At 39.6% G+C, this 18340-nt stretch overlaps 1 protein-coding gene across 2 annotated transcripts in view; it reads left to right on the top strand.

Annotated features, from left to right (window-relative positions):
• The window catches only part of Gpc6 (glypican 6), a 1071516-nt gene that overhangs the window by 702380 nt on the left and 350796 nt on the right, over positions 1 to 18340 (top strand). For both annotated transcript variants that reach the window (XM_052732493.1, XM_052732494.1), the window contains exon 4: positions 1025 to 1190. In XM_052732493.1, coding sequence (XP_052588453.1) covers positions 1025 to 1190 — 166 coding nt within the window. The remainder of the gene's footprint in view (positions 1 to 1024; positions 1191 to 18340) is intronic.

Below are 18340 nucleotides of genomic sequence, written 5' to 3'. Positions count from 1 at the left end.
ACCATGGCCATCTGTGCAGCCATTGGATCGGGGCTATCCACGGGAACCTGGTGGGGTCACCACTGGATCACAACTGAGGGCACTTAACTTGTCAGCAGTGAAGAGTTCAGGAGTGGAGGGTGGATCCCCCCAGGCCCTGCTCACCCAGGCATGACTATCCAGAGGCCCTTTCTTATGCAGACCCAGTGCTGAGCAGCTGCTGTGGCTTCCTGACCATGGTGGCTGTGTCTTTCCCAGAGGAAGACGTCTATGGCCTTTCTCAGTCCTGTAGTTCTCACCTTCCTTGGGCCCCAAGTTTGCCTGCTTTAGGACTGATTCGGGGCCCTGCATTCCTTGCTGTGGACAAGTAGCACCTCATTGTCAGTGTGTCAGTGATGACTCTGAATTCCTGAGAGAATTCCTGCTTGCATTCAAGCTGGATCCATTTTCAGTGCATTTTCTGGAGTCCTGTATCCTCAGAGGCCTAAGACAGTGCTTTACCAGGTCCATGGCTTCTATGCAGGCCTGGATCACATAGATCCCAGACAAGGCGATACTGCACCTTTGTAAGAGTTGTGAACACAGGAAGGGTAGCCGCCAGCTCCGCTAGAAAAGGATCAAGTAACCAGTTGGAAACTTCGCTGAAAGTGTCACATTAAACTTTAACAGCAGCGACATCTTTATGGAGCCCTTTGCTTTTCAATTGCCTGTACATGCATTATGTCACTTCATATTCTACGGCCGTGAAACAGTGTCCATGTTTTCGGGTGGAATTGCAACGCCAGAGGGAAAGAGCAAAATGAGGACAGGAGCCTTTCGGGAAACGATTACTGTGCTGAGCACAAGTATTTAGTAGAAATTGACTGGCTTCCACATCAAAACTTGAAAAGGGCTCTGCTCTAAACAGTTTCCCTGAGCCTGTGGCTGCGGAAGGCTCAGTCCAGCTCCTTTGCCTTTGTCTCATTACATTGTTGAGGAGAGCTCAACTACTTCCCTCCCCATCTCTTTGATTTTGATTGCTTTTCCCTGTCTTCTACACTTACAGGTGAGCCCCACCCCTGGGTGCATCCGGGCTCTCATGAAGATGCTGTACTGCCCATACTGCCGAGGCTTGCCCACCGTGAGACCTTGCAACAACTACTGCCTCAACGTCATGAAGGGCTGTCTAGCCAACCAGGCGGACCTGGATACTGAGTGGAATCTGTTCATAGGTAAGAAGTATGCAACAGGTCCAGGACCCACCTGAGGCCTCAAAGCAATTGTGATACTTGATGTTTGTGCAGGTTCAGAAGCTGGGATGATTTACAGAGCCTGAAACCGCTTTTCAGCAATTTAAAAACATTATTTCGTAGTTTTCCCTTTTGTTAAATCCTGCAAAGCCAGACTTCCTTGTATTTTTCAAGGGACTTCCTCCTAAAGATACGCAAGCCAGTTGTATCCAATCAGCTTATTTTACTGAATTTGAATTTCTTGAAAAGAAACAAGTTACCAAAGAATTGAATTGGGAAAAAAAAAAAAAACAATCAGGGTATTCTTTTTATTTGTACTAAATTAACTGTGGCAAAGATTTGCAAAACAATTCTTCAAACTGCAAGAATGAAGGGAGCTCAGTGTTTTCCCTAGCACATATAAATTTCCCGCCTCCTCCTGGGGAAAAGAAGGCTCCCAGCACAGGAGGGTTCAGAACTCAGGAAAGGAGATGAGGAGGATTGAGGAAAAGGGCTCTGCCTCGCAGCTCTCTCTGCTCAGAGACGTTTCCCAAATAGCTCTCTAAGGATAAAAGGACAAATTTTATAGGCAGGCTTCTCCCAGGAAAATATACAAGCCTTGAAAGAGTAAATGTGTTTTCATCCCCTCTGTCAAATGGCCTTCAAGTAAAGGTACTTTTGGTTGCATTTGCTGCAATTACACAGTGACAAGCAGAGTTGAAAATAGCAGCTGCATTTGTCAGCCTCAGAGAGCCCTCGTCGTTTATGCAGACCTCTAAGAAAATGACAGGCAGAGTCTTCTGTCAGTTCAGAAGATCTGGGAGGACATGAAAAGGGACGAAGATGTGTTAGAACTGCGGAAGACCTACCATTGCACCAGTGGACCGAGTTTCAGATGGGCAGCTTTGCCAATGAAAGCCCCTGGCTGGCTCACTGTTTGCCTTAAGAAGACCAGAGGAAAAAATTCTGAAATTAAACAGAGATGATTTTTACGGTGGGTAGATTAAACAGGAAGTCTTCTGATAAAATCTCAGAACCATTTCAGAATGAGTAAGTTAAAGTCTGTTTTCCAAACAGGTCTCCCTTAGGGATTCATCTTTAGGACCTGGGTTAGTTTATAGAAAAAAACAGTGACATAATTCTTGACTAAAATTTTGGAGGTGTGTGTGAGTGAAATATAGGAATAAATATGTCCTTCTGCAATATAAGATTTAGATTAATTATAGCAAACAAAAAGTAGCACAATCATGCTTGTAAAAATGTAATCTTACTGAAAAAAGAGTTTCATATTTTTAAGTTAGATTAAACCTTATAGAGTCCCTTGAAGTCATAGGGATCACTTATACTTTTGAGTTGAAAGTGCCTTGCTTACTAGTGCTGCTGCCTTTAGTAGGGATGAACAGTTGAAAGAAGTTGATGTGTGGATTTTGGTGTGTAGAATAGGGTATGGTTGAGAATGTAAAGGCTTTTTAAATTATAAGACAATAGTTACTTTTAGAGTTCTTTTTTTTAACATTTATTTATTATATATGTGTGTATTTGTGCCAAGGCATGCATGTGGGGGTCAGAGGAAACATGAGTGTATTGCGTCTCTCTCCTTGCACCACGTGAGTTCCAGGAATTGAACTCAGGCTTGGTGGCAAGTGCCTTTACCCACTGAGCCATCTTGCTGGCCCTTAATAGTTACTTCTAATTTTTTTTGCCTTTAGTTCTCATTGGTTGTCTTATGTTAAAACAATCCTTTATAGTTTTGATGTACCTGGTTCCTAGATGTCAGTTTAATGTGAAATTTAATGTCTAAAACAAAATCAGTTGATTAAAAAAAAAACTTCCCCATGGTTAGTTATATTTTAGTGAAAAGTAGAATTGGTGTCTAGTCCTACTGTTATGACATTCCATGTGTGGGACCCCGAGGGTATCCCTCCCATGGATGAGGGAAAACATCTGTGCAGATGTGGTGGTGGGCAGCGGTATGTATTACAGTCACTCACAGCAAGGCACTACATCCACATAGAGAGAGTTTATTTTAATAGAGAGATAAGCTTGAGAATTTAGCTCAGTGGTACAGTGCTTGCCTAGCAAGCACAAGACCCTGGGTTCAGTCCTCAGCTCTGGAAAAAAAATCTAATTTTAGCCGGGCGATGGTGGCACACACCTTTAATCCCAGCACTTGGGAGGCAGAGGCAGGTGGATCTCTGAGTTCGAGGCCAGCCTGGTCTCCAAAGCGAGTTCCAGGAAAGGCGCAAAGCTACACAGAGAAACCCTGTCTCAAAAAACCATAAAAAAATAATAATAATAGAGAGATAAAGAGAAAGATAGAAAAGAGGGAGACAGGAAGGAAGAGAAGGGAGGGAAAGCAGAGGTGTGCACACCTCACCTCATGGCGGGGAAGGGGGAAAAGCAGAATTGGGGGAAGGGGAGGGATTTTTCCTTAAAATGAGGCTTTTACATCAGGACAAAGGGTGGTGCCAAGGGGCAGGATTTCAAAGGGGTAGGTCAGAATATTAGCACCTACCTAGATTCGTTTCAAATGCTTCCTTCCTTTCTCCTTTTATCCATCTTAGTGCTCCATAAGATAATTCTCCTGGTTTTCTTTCTCCTTTTTTGCTATGGCACTGAGAAATCTCCACCATCATAGACTTTAGAACAGAATACGTTCTTGCTAATATTTACCTGAATGGGCAATGTTAGTCACATATTTGTTACATGAATTAGTCAGAAGTGCCAATTCCATTGTCTATACAGATACTTCCAAGGTGGCAGTGTTATGGTGTTCATAAAGGCAGTGGTGAAATTCAGTGAGAAAATTGGTAGTGCATCAAACATTGTCCTGTAAAAGCTTTTCTCTGGTGAGCATCTGCAGCCTTTCTCTCCCACACACCCTGGTATCTATTCATCAAACCCTGGGCTTCTCTTATGGCCAATTGTGTGTGCCATTTATGCTGGCTGCGTAAACTGTTTAGAACATGCATGATATTTTCCTTTAATTATTATGTACTCATCTAAAATATTAACTTATTAACTAGGGAATACTGTCGACTGTCAGTATAACAAGAATCAGCTCAGTGCTGGTTCTCATGATCTTTGCAGTGTCAAGACTTAATTGAAAAGGATAAGTATTGAGGATTCAGTTGGCTTCTGGACTGTGTCAGAAGGAAGGTAATTCATGTCTAAGGTGAGATGTTTTAAGTGAGCAAGTGCAAACCCCAATGGTATTCCATCCACTTCTGAGCCCTGTGGTTGTGGTGTTGTGTTTTCCTTCAATCTTAGAAAAAGAAAATCAGGAGTCTGTTCAAGATTCATTCCTTAGCCCATCTCCAACAAGTTTAACTTGGACCCCTGTACAGAGGCAGCACACAAAATTCTCTTTTTTTAAATTATTTAACTTATTTATTTTATGTGCATGGTCTTGAAGCTGTCAGATTCCCTGGAACTGGAGTTACAGACAGTTGTGTGCTGTGGGATGGTCTGTATGTCAAATTGCTCTGATTGGTCAATAAATAAAACACTGATTGGCCAGTGGGCAGGGCAGGAAGTATAGGCAGAACTAACAGAGAGGAGAATTGAGAGAACAGGAAGGCGCAGGGAGACACTGCCAGCTGCTGCCATAACAAGAAGCATGTGAAGATGCCGGTAAGCCACGAGCCACGTGGTAAGATATAGATTTATAGAAATGGATTAATTTAAGATATAAGAACAGATAACTAGAAGCATGAGCCATTAGGCCAAACAGTTTAAATAATATAAACGTCTGTGTGTTTATTTTATAAGTGGGCTGTCGGACTGCCGGGGCTTGGTGGGACCCAGAGAGAAAACTCTCCAGCTATAGTTGTGAGCTGCCATGTAGGTGCTGGGAATTGAACCCAGGTCCTCTGAGAGAGCAGCTAGTGCTCTTAACTGCTGAACCATCTCTCCAGACCCCCATACTCAAAATTCTTACCAAGATAATAAGGAAAGTGAAGAAATCCAATTTTTTTTTTAAAGAAAATTTTATTTTTTTTCAAGTTGCTGCCAACCTTGAAAAGAAGTCTATTAGACCAAACTGAATCTGCTTAAAAAGCATCATTTTAGCAGTTTCACCAATTTCTTAACCTGTATTCATTCTAGCAGCCTGTGGAATCTTCCAGGATACAGCACAGTCCACATTCTCCTTGGTGATTAGTCAGAGTGAATGGGTGATCTGTGAGCACCCTAAGCTAGACAGTACCCTTGAAGAACATGAAAGTCGTTTCCAGCCTGATCTAACTACCAGGCACAGCAGGAGAAAATCCCCATTTGAGGCACTGAAGGTCCATGGAGGCACTTAGCCAGCTGTTTCTTTGTATGCACACACAGTTTTTTCCATCCAAGCTTCAAGATGGCACCTATGTGCAAAATTATTTTCTTTAAAAGAATAAGTGTTTAGATTAAATTAAAAACTTTTGCAGGGAATCAGTTTGTGTACTGAACTCATTTTAGTAACATTCCGTAGTTATTTTGGTTAAGTATAGGATGAAATAGTAAATATCATTGTATCAAGTTAGCATTTCTAATATAACTGATGCTGAATGGTAATAGCATACATAGTCCTATGTTTCCAAGTATCTGTCACTGTTTCAATAGATCTGACACAATCTATCTGTGGTTCTCAAAATACTTGGCTGTTTTCATTTTTGATATTTTTTGTAATCAAATCTCAACTACTACTAACTTGAACCAATGGACTTTGTAGATAGAATACAGATTGTAAGTCAGAGATAAAGATCCAGACCATGTCTTCTAATGAAGGGGAAATCATCAGAGGAGGTCATATTATCTCTTAGGCCTCGTACACTCAAAGAATTGACAACCAGTGTTATCAGGCTTTCTGGGCTTCTGTTTGTTCCAGACTGACCAATTAGTTCTAAGATAACATAAATCTCGGGAAACTGGTGACTCTGTCAACTATGAAGTCCAAGGTTGCCACCACCTCAGTGCCAGGCCGAAGGAGTTGCTGTAGTGTCTGTTCACTCGTTCCTTCCTTCATTGATCCAATGTGTGTTACCTAGAGCCCATCACCACTCTTGCTTTGATGTGGTATGTGGCCAACAGGTATGGCCCCTGCTTGAGGAGAGCCATACTCAATAACATATAATCTTGGAATGGAATAAGTGGAAACAGCTAGACAGGAAGGTTTAAGGCAAAATAGAGACATTTTTGTTTTCCTTTGTAGGTCTGCTATTTTTAATGTAATTCTGAGTAACTGAGTAATTTAAAAGCCCTGCATCCCTGTTATTAATGGAATCTACAAGAGCAGTGCTGACTGAAACAAATCATATAATGAACCTTAGGCCTTCCATTGTGATGGCTGCTGCTATCCACTTATAAACTAGAGCCTGCTGCAAAGAAACTGTGTTAGGTCAATTGACTGACGGGGGTTACATAATAAAATGTAACTTTGGTACACTAATGACTTTCTTAGAACCTACAAGAATAGTCCAATATAAATCATATATACTCCTCTTTTTTGTTTGGGGAAAATGATGTTAGATAAACCATATTTGAAATTAGAAGATAAGCATTTGTTGTTTATAGCAAACAAACACAGATTTTCTTTTATAGAATGTACAAGAATGTGTGATGTCTGCCTTTTAGACAGATATAAGATAAACATGGGAGGCTATTTCAAGCACTTGTGTATAATACTACTATTCCAAAGACATTCTCAAGCATGAAATTCTATAACATAAAATCTGATAAGAAGCTTTTTAGTTACTGAGTATTTCACAGTAGGTTTTATATGACCCTGGCTGATACACCCTGAAATAACACATTTGGAAAACCTGTAGGCCTATAGCATAGAAAATGATTTCTTTTAGACCAAAGAAACAGAACAACTTGAGAACTACTGTTTTTACCAACCAGCTTTCAATGCTTTCTCATCTCCATTCTGTGTAATGCAAGAACCTATTCAATAATGTAGTCCAGGAACACAAATCTCAAATTGAGGGACAAAAGCCAAAGCAATTATTTACAGCTCTAGTCTCACTGCTGGTGAGTTTTTGTCTTCATGCATTCCTAAAAGTACCAAGAAAGACTTCTTAAAAAAAACCAACAAGCCGGGTGGTAGTGGTGTACTCCTTTAATCTCAGCACTTGGGAGGCAGAGGTAGGTGGATCTGTGTGAGTATGAGGCCAGCCTGGTCTACAGAGTGAGTTCCAGGACAGCTAGGGCTATAGAGAGATACCCTGTTTTCAACAAACAAAAAACAAAATGAAACAAACAAACAAAAATCCCAGTGTTTTCTGTCAGTAGAAACCACCCAACCCTTGACATTCCTTTTGTAATTATTGATAGATATTACTCATTTCTTGCAAGCATTTATCAAATATTGTGTTCTCGCTACAATGCTGAAATAATTCATATGCAATAGTAACTACTCACCAGGGCCTTAAAACAATAAAATGAAGAAAATACTTGGCTGGTACCCAGAAATGTTCTCTTGGCTACATTTGTTATCAACTGCCTAGGTTTTAAAACAAATGGCTTATTTCTGACCTCTGCATGTGTGAGAATGTCTCTCTGTGGTGCAATAGAATTAATGCTGTTAGAGAATCACAGTGTGTGGCTACTTAGCAAATATAGAGCCAGACATTTCTTAACCTCTGAGAGCTCACTAATGCTGATCTAGGAGTTAGAAACACGAGGGACACACAAAACGGTAATTTTCCTTCTTCTGAATCAAGTAATTTTCCAATGGTTCAAAGAAGTCAATGGATATTAGACATAAAATTACTAGATGTTATATTCAAGTTGTCATTCTGAGTGAGTGAATGTGTGTGTGTGTGTGTGTGTGTGTGTGTGTGTGTGTGTGTGTGTGTGTGTTCTTTATGCCCAGTCCGAATTCTTAGTTACCCATCTATTTCTGGTTCTTACATATTCAACTTCTATAAATTTAATGATTGTAATTGTTCTGTTTCCTGTTTACTAATTGATACTCATTAGATAGTCTAAACTAGATATCGAAGACAGATCAAATCTATGAAACAATATGTGCATACCTATTTTTGCAATTATAGCATTTATTAGGACACAAGATATTTCACTGGTAATGAGAAGCTCAATGATATACCTTTATGCCTTATCAAGTGCATCAATTTCTTTAGGAACCAACCAAAGAAGGATTTTGTTTGACAAGAGAGAGCAGAGCCCACGCAAATTATATCAAGCAGTTGGAGAATTCCCTTTGTATAGTCTTTCATTCATCTTTACTTATATTTCAGTTTTAATATTTTCTATAGACAAATGGTTTAGTCATATCAAAAGACACTTGCTTTTAGCAAGTTACACTTGACTTTGGAAATACATTGTCACTTTTTCCAAGTTCAAACTATAATAAAAGTGTCCAGCCTTAGCCATTATCAAGAGAAATGGCTTGGAAGTAAATACTTGGAGGTAGATGTGTGTGTGTGTGTGTGTGTGTGTGTGTGTGTGTGTGTGTGTGTGTGTGTGTGTGTGCTTTAAGAGTAGAAAGAAATACGTTCCAAATGGGCAGTAAAAATCAAACACTGTAAACAGTAGCCCAGTGATATTCTTAAAAGTACCAATTTCAGGTAATAATAGCACTGTGTACTAGTAGGAACTGTATCATAGAAACTGGAAAATAAAAAAGAGAAGTTGGGATAAGTAAGTAGATTGTTGTGGAAAACATTATGCCACATAACTGTCCACAGACAACAATTTATTGCAAGAACCACAAAATCCTGCATCTGGTGATGAATTGAGAAGAACAGAGATGAGGGATCTCTACCATTTCATTCACACTCAATTCCTTGTTAGTAGTTGTGATGGTTTGAATGAGAATGGCACACATAGGCTTACATGGTTGAATATTTGAATCCCAGTCGGTAGAACTGCTTTGAATGGATTGGGAGGTGTAGACTTGTTAAAGGAGGTATTCACTAGGGAAGGGCTTTGAGATTTCCAAAGGCTGGGGTTATTTCCAGTGCCCTCCCTCTCTGCCTCCTACTTTAGTATGGAGATGTGAGCTCTCAGCTTTTGCTGCCACCATCTCCTGGCTCCCCCATCATGGACTCTTAGCTGTCTGAAACTCTAAGCCAGATTAAAGACTTTCTTCTATGTGTTACTTTAATCGTGGGGTTTTGTCACAGCACTACCGTGACAATCCTTATTTTTGACCCAAATATCTTATCCTTGTTGCTGGTGTCAGGCATTATCAAAGTATCTCAGTGACAGCTGTGTTAATGACATCACTGGGTGGGTTTCTTTACCTATAAACACAACACACATAGAAATATTACAGCAGCTGTTCTAGCATACTTTTTGATTTACAGTTGTCTTGAGAGTAGAACAGATGATCATGTTTGAGTTATTCTTGAAATGACTTTTTATTTCCTTAGGCTTTTTTTCCTCGCCAGTCATAGATGACACCTTTAAAAACACAATATCCCCTTCATTTTACTCATCTGTGATTTATTTATTGGGATCTGCCCTCTCAGGAACCAGGGGTGAAAATCAGGTTGAGAGATGTGGCCCTGGGCACCCCAAAACATGTTTTTATTTCACACTCTAACTCTAAAGGGGAGATAAATATAAATGCTTGTGAGAGCAATTTAAACTTCTGAGTAACTTCATGGCATGTAAAAACTTTGAGGTTACCACTCACCTAAAAATATTGCATCTATTAATACTTCATCAGATAGCCAAGAGAGAATTTAAATTAAAATTGAGCATGAAGTATTCTTTGTCCTTGAAGTAACAGATTATATATAAATCTCACATAAAAGGTATATCTTCAAGTTTTCTCTTTGCATGGATTTTAATAATTTGTTACACTAACAATTTCCTTTATTTCACTCTGAAAAAGTAAAAATTAGAGGAAAATTAAATATAAGTAGTTAAATATATAGCATCCTTCAAGTACATCCTTCCAGTGTATATTCCATTTTTACTCTTTAAGGTACAAGAATTTTCTAGTAAGGAAATACAGACAATTAAGTGACAAACAAGCCTGAGAGTATTCACTGCTAAAACCCCAATGCTCAGGAAATGGATGATTTCATAAGGGCTCTAAGAATTATATTGGAAAGGGTAACTAGGCCAGAAGAAGTGAGAAAGCTTTAAAGTAACAATATCTCCTGCCATACCCATATACTTTTTGGATTTCCAGAGATCAAGTAGTTTTCAGATTGAAAAACTCAATCAGTGACTCTACCCATCTCAATCCAGTAGGAACCTGTCTTTGATAAAATCTCGTGTTCCAAACTCTTAGAAATTGAACATAGTTCCAAAAATTCAGTCTCTAGTCCCAAAACAAGGGGTCTGGATCAGCCTGCTGGAGAATCATGAACAATCCTGTGTGGTGGTATTGTGTTCCCCAAAATATTGTGTACCCTAATAAACTTATCTGGGGTCAGAGAACAGAAAAGCCACTAGATACTTAGGATAGGCAGTGGTAGCACATGCCTTTAATCCTAGCATTCCAGAGGCCGAAATCCACGTGTTCAAGGATACAGCCAAGCATGATGACTCACGCCTTTAATCCCAGAAAGCGAGCCTTTAACCCCAGGGAGTGATGGTAGAAGGCAGAAAGATATATAAGGCGTGAAGACCAGGAACTAGAAGCATTTGGCTGGTTAAGCTTTCAGGCTTCTAGCAGCACAGTTCAGCTAAGAGCCATTCGGATATGAGGACACAGAGGCTTCCAGTCTGATGAAACAAGATCAGCTGAGAAGTTGGCCAGGTGAGGTTAGCTGTGGCTTGTTCTGTCTCTCTGATCTTCCAGTGTTCACCCCAATACTTGGCTCCAGGTTTGATTTTATTAATAAGAACTTTTAAGATTCATGCTGCAATCCTGAGAGATCTCGTTAGGAATAATCCCCTTCTTTTGCATTTGACAGCACTATAGTACTTTAGGCTGAATTTATATATTTGGCCAGTACCTGGTGGCACAACTGAACATGTGTATATTATACTCTATTTGTTTAATATCCTGATAAATACTTCCTCAACTTGTCCATAAGAGAATATTTACATTTCTTCTTGCTGCTTGCTTGCAACCACAGTATTCCAGTGTCCATGTCCATAGCATCCTAAACATTAAAGTTATAAGAAACTTTATATCCAGTTCTTTAATCCTAGATTCCATTTGGAGAACATCATTCAGAAACACTAATAGCTGATATTTATTGGTTACTTTACATCAGACAACAGGAGAATTATTTTCCTTTTTTAATCACTACAGAAGCCCTAATAAGAAGCCAACGTTATAAACTTCACTTGACAGATGCATAAACTGAGACCAGAGAAGTTAAATAGACTATCCATGGCCATACAAGTTGTAAATTGCAGTGGTAAGGTCTGTGTTCAAAGCATGGCTTCTTAGCTACTGTGCTGGATAATTCCTAGTATGGTTTTAGGAAATGAATATTGTGTCCAGCTACACAGATTGAAAGGGTATTTTGAAGATATGATTGAGGGTGATATCAGCACTGTTCTCATAAGTGTCTTTGATGAGGGAAATATTCTCCACATTTGCAGTTCAATATAGTACCAGTAGCTCATTTACTACATGTGGCACTTAAAGTAAGTCTAGTGAGATGAATCAATTGAATTTTTCATGATTTTTTTAGTGTGTGTACATTTAATAAAATGCAGCTGCTGAATGCTTTAGATATAATTAATGTGTCCAGGGAACCAAATTTTTCATTTTCCCCCTGCCCTTATTTAAGTATACCTGGAAAATGTATATTTACATGCTTATGTGTAAAATGTAATAATTTGATTCAAATATACATTATGTGTAGATAATGGTTACTATTGAATGATAAAATTCCTATACCTGACATAACACAGCTCATCCTCTCACTATGTCTGATTCTCTTTCATATTATCTTTATTAATGCTTTCCTTTGTGCTAATGGGCTGGTTACATGTGCGCTAGACACAGGAGAAGGCTATGCAGCATAATCTTAAGGCTAAAGACATGATTTTCCAAACAGATGAGATGTGTGCTTTCAAAGCAGAGTTGAGTTAAGTGGATAAGGCTTAGTTAGGGGTTCAAGTCCTCAGATCACTCTGTGGGTTTGAATCCTGGTGACTTCATTTATAGTCTACATAACAAATAACATTGTTTAAACATCATAGACTGCCTTGTTTGCATCAATAAATATGATACGAGAGTGCCTTCCTCTTATTACTGTGAAGACGAAGCTAGAAAGTGCATACCACTCACCAAGAGAGAAGACATGTCAACAGAGTTAACAACAAGCCCAGGAACAATGTGGGTCCCTGTTCAGGTGAATAAGCTATGAAAGGTAGAACAGAAAATAGAATTGAAAAGTAGGAAGAATCAGAGATAAAAGCAGGGAGGAACATCCAGATACCATCATTATGCCAAAGAGACAAAGGAAGAGGTAAAGGAAACTGGTTAGGGCATCATTAAATCACAAGAACTTAGAGGAAGAGATGAAAAGGGGTGCATCCCACCATCCAATCTGCTCCTTATTTCCATTTCTAGGTTTCTCTTAGTTCCTGGGAGGCAAGCCCCTTTCCAGCAGAGAAGGTGGTGCCGCTGCTCTGGCCTCAGGTGAACAGCAGTTAAGGATACCAGCATGGGGGAGCAGGAGCATGAAGAACAAGCTTAGGGTTGAGAAACTGGCCACATTAAAAAGGGTGATCCTGCTTCTATGTCCTTGGAGGTCAGTGTGGTTAGGATTCCATTTTAGAGGTTTCAAGTCAGTCTAAATACTTTCTTTTGTCTTGAAGGCAATGACAAGCCACGGAACTCTTTTATCCAAGGAATGGCAGAATCTAAGTTACAATCTGACAGCAAAGTAAAGAATAGAGTCAGGTGGGTGAAATGCATGGCTGTGGCACCAGATACGTCATCAAAGTGTGGCATGCAGTAGGCAGGAGAGCAGCAATCATGGCAGAGTAGCAATGGGAAATTTATGACACTCCACAGATAGACAGAGAAGTCTGAATGTGGAGGCACAGGAGAAATACATCAACCATGGCTGAGATGGGCATTCCAAGGAAGATGGTGGTGCCAGCAAATAGAAGAGCAAGTTCAGGGAACAGAAACAACGGATTTCTTTCATATTCATAGGGTTTGTTATATTTGAGAGACAGTGAGACCAAAAAAAATGGACATGTTCTTTGGATGTTAAAAATGGTGGTGTTCTCTGATCCTAAGGCAGAAGCCAGGATTGCAAGAACCACTGCTGGGTTTCCAAAGCACAAAGGGCTCTGTGGCCAACTTCCCCAATCAGCTCTAACAGAGGAGACCAGAGTCCCTGCTCCTGGTCTCACACAGGTGCCTGACTATTCTTTTTCTGAGAAATTATAGTGTCTTTACCACTAATGTGAAATACTTAAAAAGAGTGCTCATTATACACACTCTCAGAATGAAGAAGGAAAGAAAGCAGAATGTCCCTACACTCCCCAGCTTTTCTAAACAAATGTAGCTAGAATGCTACAAATATGAGAGTATTCAGCTTATGATTCAACAGAGACAGGCCCGGGTGCTTCCAACAGTGCGCTTTCTCACTCAGGCACCCATCTGTTGGTCTTACTTATCCCATACAATGATATTCCATTTTATGACTGCAGTCAATCTAAGAGGAAACTGCATTTCTATCTGTGTTGCCCTTTTCAGTATGTGGAGTCTTGGATCACTTTGTTCATTTCCGACTATCACCAAGTTCTGAAGTTCAAGTTGAGGCATGAAGAAAGTTAATTTTATAAACAACAACACAATTCCCAAAAGGACTTAATTCCCCTCTCTGGCAAGAATTCCATATATCATAAAGCAGACCTTGACTTCATTGTATGCCCTGCGGCACAATTGTCACCGACGAAAACTCAACACACAAGGACCAATGTAATCTATTCATTGGATTCTGGATACTGAGTCCCCCAAGGAACAACACAAATATACATGATGCAGCTTTTGCAATGTGGCCTTAGAAGGAGCAGTCACTCTGTTTACTTATCTTCTGAATTTCATATTGCAAAGTTACTGATTTAAGAATGCCCTAGAGTATAAATTATTTCTCCAAACTTCTGTAGTGACTTTTGTCAAATGCTTTCTGCTTAGCCCATTAAAGGTGAAAACCATGAAATATTATTTGATTTATACCCTATGAAAAAGCCCTAAAACCACCTGTCCCTCATTGGAAGGCTGCCAGAACAAAGTAAGAAGAAAGGTCGGGCCTGGGAACAATAATTTGAGGTCACAGAATGTGGCTCAGAGCAAAGGTTGAGCCTGGAGGCTGTATTTCGTCTTCTACTCTCCTTGTAAGGATTTACATTTGTTTTTCTTAACACACATGGGAGTTTTGGCTTTTAAGATCAAAATTTCAAACAGTAAAATAGTGGCCTTGTGGCACTAAAAATATGACTCTTTATTGTTGAAATACCATTCCATTTCCTTTTAATTGAATTTTGCAGAGTTAGTATTGGGATACATTAACTGTGTGGAATTAGATGCTGAAATCTATCTTTTCACAAATAGCTCTAGATTTTTTTTTTTAAAAAAATCACTAATTCTGCTGTGTCATATATCAATTCCTCTTCAATTTGGTCTGTGATGCCTGGAGATCGAAGTGGCTGTGTTCATCAGAAACTTGTTTAAATCAACTTTTAAGATGTAAGATAAGAATTTAACTCAGAGTTACATCCAGGCATTTTCAAGATGCAGAAATTAATAGTTTGGAAATGCAGCATGATGAAGTATAAGCCTTATTCAACAAATAGATTACAAGATGAAAATCAAATTTTTTAAACTGAAGCAGAAGAATAACCACTTGAGAGCTATAGAAGCAGTTGAGAAAATGTCATGTGATCTTCCCTGATAAATCTGTATTCATTTATATGGGAAAACCACAGCCATCTGTACTAATTAACAGGGTAAAGACAGAGACGTTAAGCTATTGCCTTCTAGCAGGCACCAGGGCACTTATTTTTTAATTTAGAGTGCATTTATTTTAGGGCACTGCCTACCTACAGTGTAATACCACACCTAATAATTTTAGGCTTCAAGTAATAAAAATGAGTCTGTGTTTGTTCATGTGTGTAGAAGCCATGTTACCCATGTGGAGGTCAAAGGACAATCTCAAGCTTCATATTGGGTTTCACCTTTCTACCTTGTGTGGGTCAGTGTCTAGCTGTTATTTACTGCTTCGTACACTAGGCTAGATGGCCACCATGTTTCTGGGGATTCTACTGTGTCTGCCTCCCATCTCACTGTGGAAGCCAGGGAATCACAGATGGGTTCCTCTGCACCCTGCCTTCCCTGGGTTCTTGTGTTCTGAACCCATTTCCCCATGCTGGAACAGCAAGCACTATAACCACTAAGCAACTTCTCAGCCCTGAATTTAGTCTGAATAGGTCATAATCTGGAGCATAGACTGTTTCTCTCTTTCACTTAGAAGTCTCCTGACCATATGCTTCTTTGATGATTATTTAAAGGTTCATTTAACCAAGCCCATATCTGTACAAAATTCCAAATCAGAAGACTCTTACCTATCAGGAGTTTATTATGTAGACATTCACTTTGACATCTAAGTTTTATATCCCATGGATTATGAGAAAGTTTTCTCAAATGGTTATTACATAATCTTGATCTGCCTGAAATCAATTTTTTGACATTTATTTCAAAACAATTTTTATTTTGCAAATTACCACAAAAGAGTATCAGTCTCAATATCTGTTTCTCACTTGATCCTAATATTAAAAATCATACATGTATAACCACAGCATAGTGAATAAACCAAGGAGATTAACTTTGACAGGAAACCCTTACCCATGGTACTGGTTCTAATACTTTTAGTTCATCCCACAATATTTTCCTTATATCCCAGGATCTAATTCCAGAATCCACCTGCATTTTTATGCCATGGCCTTCTCATCTTCTCTGGTCTCCAAGAGTTTCTCATTGTCCTTTTCTTCTGTGTTCTTGGCTTTTGAAGATCACTACATGTGTGTGTATGTGTGTGTGTGTGTGTGTGTGTGTGTGTGTGTGTGTGTGTGTGTGTGTGTGTGTGTGTGTGTTTCAAGGAATCTCCCTCAAGTTGTGTTTATCTGGCATTCTTTAGTGTCTGCTGAATTTTCTTCACTTTAACTACTCTCTTTCCAGCTGTTGCTGCTCATTTTTAAGGAATGCTATAGTTTGAAAAAAGTTGAAACTACATCCGCAGTGTTGGGAAGAGAGGCCCATTGGAGGTGTTCAGGTCATGAGGTTTAGCTTTATATTCATATATATATGAACAAATATAAGAATTTGTTCGGCCTCCACGTGTCCTCTTGCTCACTCTTGATGCTGTGCTGGCTAGTTTTATGTCCACATAACACAAACTAGTCGTCAGAGAGGAGGGAACTTTAATTGAGAAAATAACTCCATAACATTGAGCTTTAGGAAAGCCTGTGGGGCATTTTATTAATTAGCAATTGATGGGAGAGGGTCCAGCCCATTTATGGGTGGTGCCATCCCTGGGCTGGTTGTCCTGGGTTCTATAAAAAGCAGGCTGATCAAACCATGGGGAGTCAGCATCAGCTCCTGCCTCCAGGTTCCTGCCCTGACTTCCTTCAGTGATGAACTGTGATGTGGAAGTGGACATCAAATAAACCCTTTCTTCCCCAACTTGCTTTGGCCATGGTGTTTCATCAAAGCAATAAAAATCCTAAGACAGATGTTTTCTGCCTTGTACTAGCAGAGAAAATAGCCCCTCACCAGTTGTCTCCCTATAACCTCAAAATTCCCAGCCTCCAGAACCAGGAGTCAAAGGAACTTCTACTTCTTAGAAATTCTCCAATTTAGTCTGCTACCACAGCACAAAATGGACTAAGCCTGCAAGGCATTGTAAGTCCAGGCTAATATTACTCCTTCTCCCTATCCATCCTTGCCTCTGACGTGGTCATCCACAAGTGTACCTTTAAAACAAATGACAGCAGCTGTTATTAGAGCATTTGTGTAGTGGTGGTATCACATTTGCCTCTTTCCTCTATGTGCATGCACTAATTAGAATTTTATCCCCCGTGGCTCCCTTTCCTACTAATTTCTTATTTCCTTATGTGTGTCTACAACTACAGATTCATGGATGTGCATCCTATGGGTATAACTCAGTAATATTCATCTTATTGCTTATGTTGTTCCAGTTTTTATACACTGAGAGACCCTTGCAGTTAAGAATATATCCTTTGACATGGCCCCCATGTTTTTGAAACATTTGTACCTCATTTGTACCGTTGTAAGTCATTCTAAGACCACCTTGTGTTTTCCCTACCCCAGTCCAAGAATCAGCCTCTTCTCTGAGAAGTCCTCATTCCTCTAACTGGAAAATGTAGAGACATCAGGATCCTGTTACCCCTGAAGTGTAAACCTCTGCACACACTTAGGAAGCATGTTGCTTTACTGCTCCACACATACATATCCATGCACTCATTTATCTGGAGGTGTTTGCCAGTGAGTTCGTACTCCTGCTGATTCAGGATTAAGAAGTTCATTTCACTCTTACCTCATCCTCTAACATCCTTTTCCAGTGGTAAAATTGTGTGTCGACATACTTTAGAATTGCCAGACATTCCCTTAAGATGCATGTTGACTAGCTACAGTTCAACATGTGCATGTATGTACTATTTTTTTTTTTTTTGGTCATTGGAGTATTGGATATAGGAAAAACATACTGTTTTGAAGTTACTTGGAGTCTTTCTCAACCTGTCTTTAAAACATCTTATAAACATTGGTAATCGAAGTAGTTTGTACCTGTTGCTGATTGTGTTTCCTCATAGGTCCTCTGACATCCTGCTTGACTTTAGTTATTCCTTTATTGGAACACTACATGAAAACATGACTCAAAGCCACATTTTCTCTACACTGACCCAGACCATTTCCTCTTATTTCTTCCTTTTCTGACCACCTGATAAAGGCTGATCAATTTCTTTCTACTTTGGCTTCTGCCTCCTACACTTTTGCATATGGGCAGATTGTGACACAAATCTTAAAAGGTCTTACAATAAAAAACCTGGAGCCACATACTGGGGTGAAAGCTGAAAGATCAGAGAAACAGAACAGGCCAGCCATGTTCTTACCTCTACGAAATCCTCCACCTCAAGAGAGAGACTTCCTGTTTACTCATGCCTTATACACCTTTCTGTGCCCTGACATTTCCCTT

Source organism: Peromyscus californicus, unplaced genomic scaffold, assembly GCF_007827085.1.
Source record: "Peromyscus californicus insignis strain IS unplaced genomic scaffold, ASM782708v3 Scaffold_12__1_contigs__length_115047231, whole genome shotgun sequence".
Taxonomy (NCBI): domain Eukaryota; kingdom Metazoa; phylum Chordata; class Mammalia; order Rodentia; family Cricetidae; genus Peromyscus; species Peromyscus californicus.
Note: the sequence above shows the minus strand (reverse complement) of the source record. Positions and strands in the feature narration are given on the sequence as shown.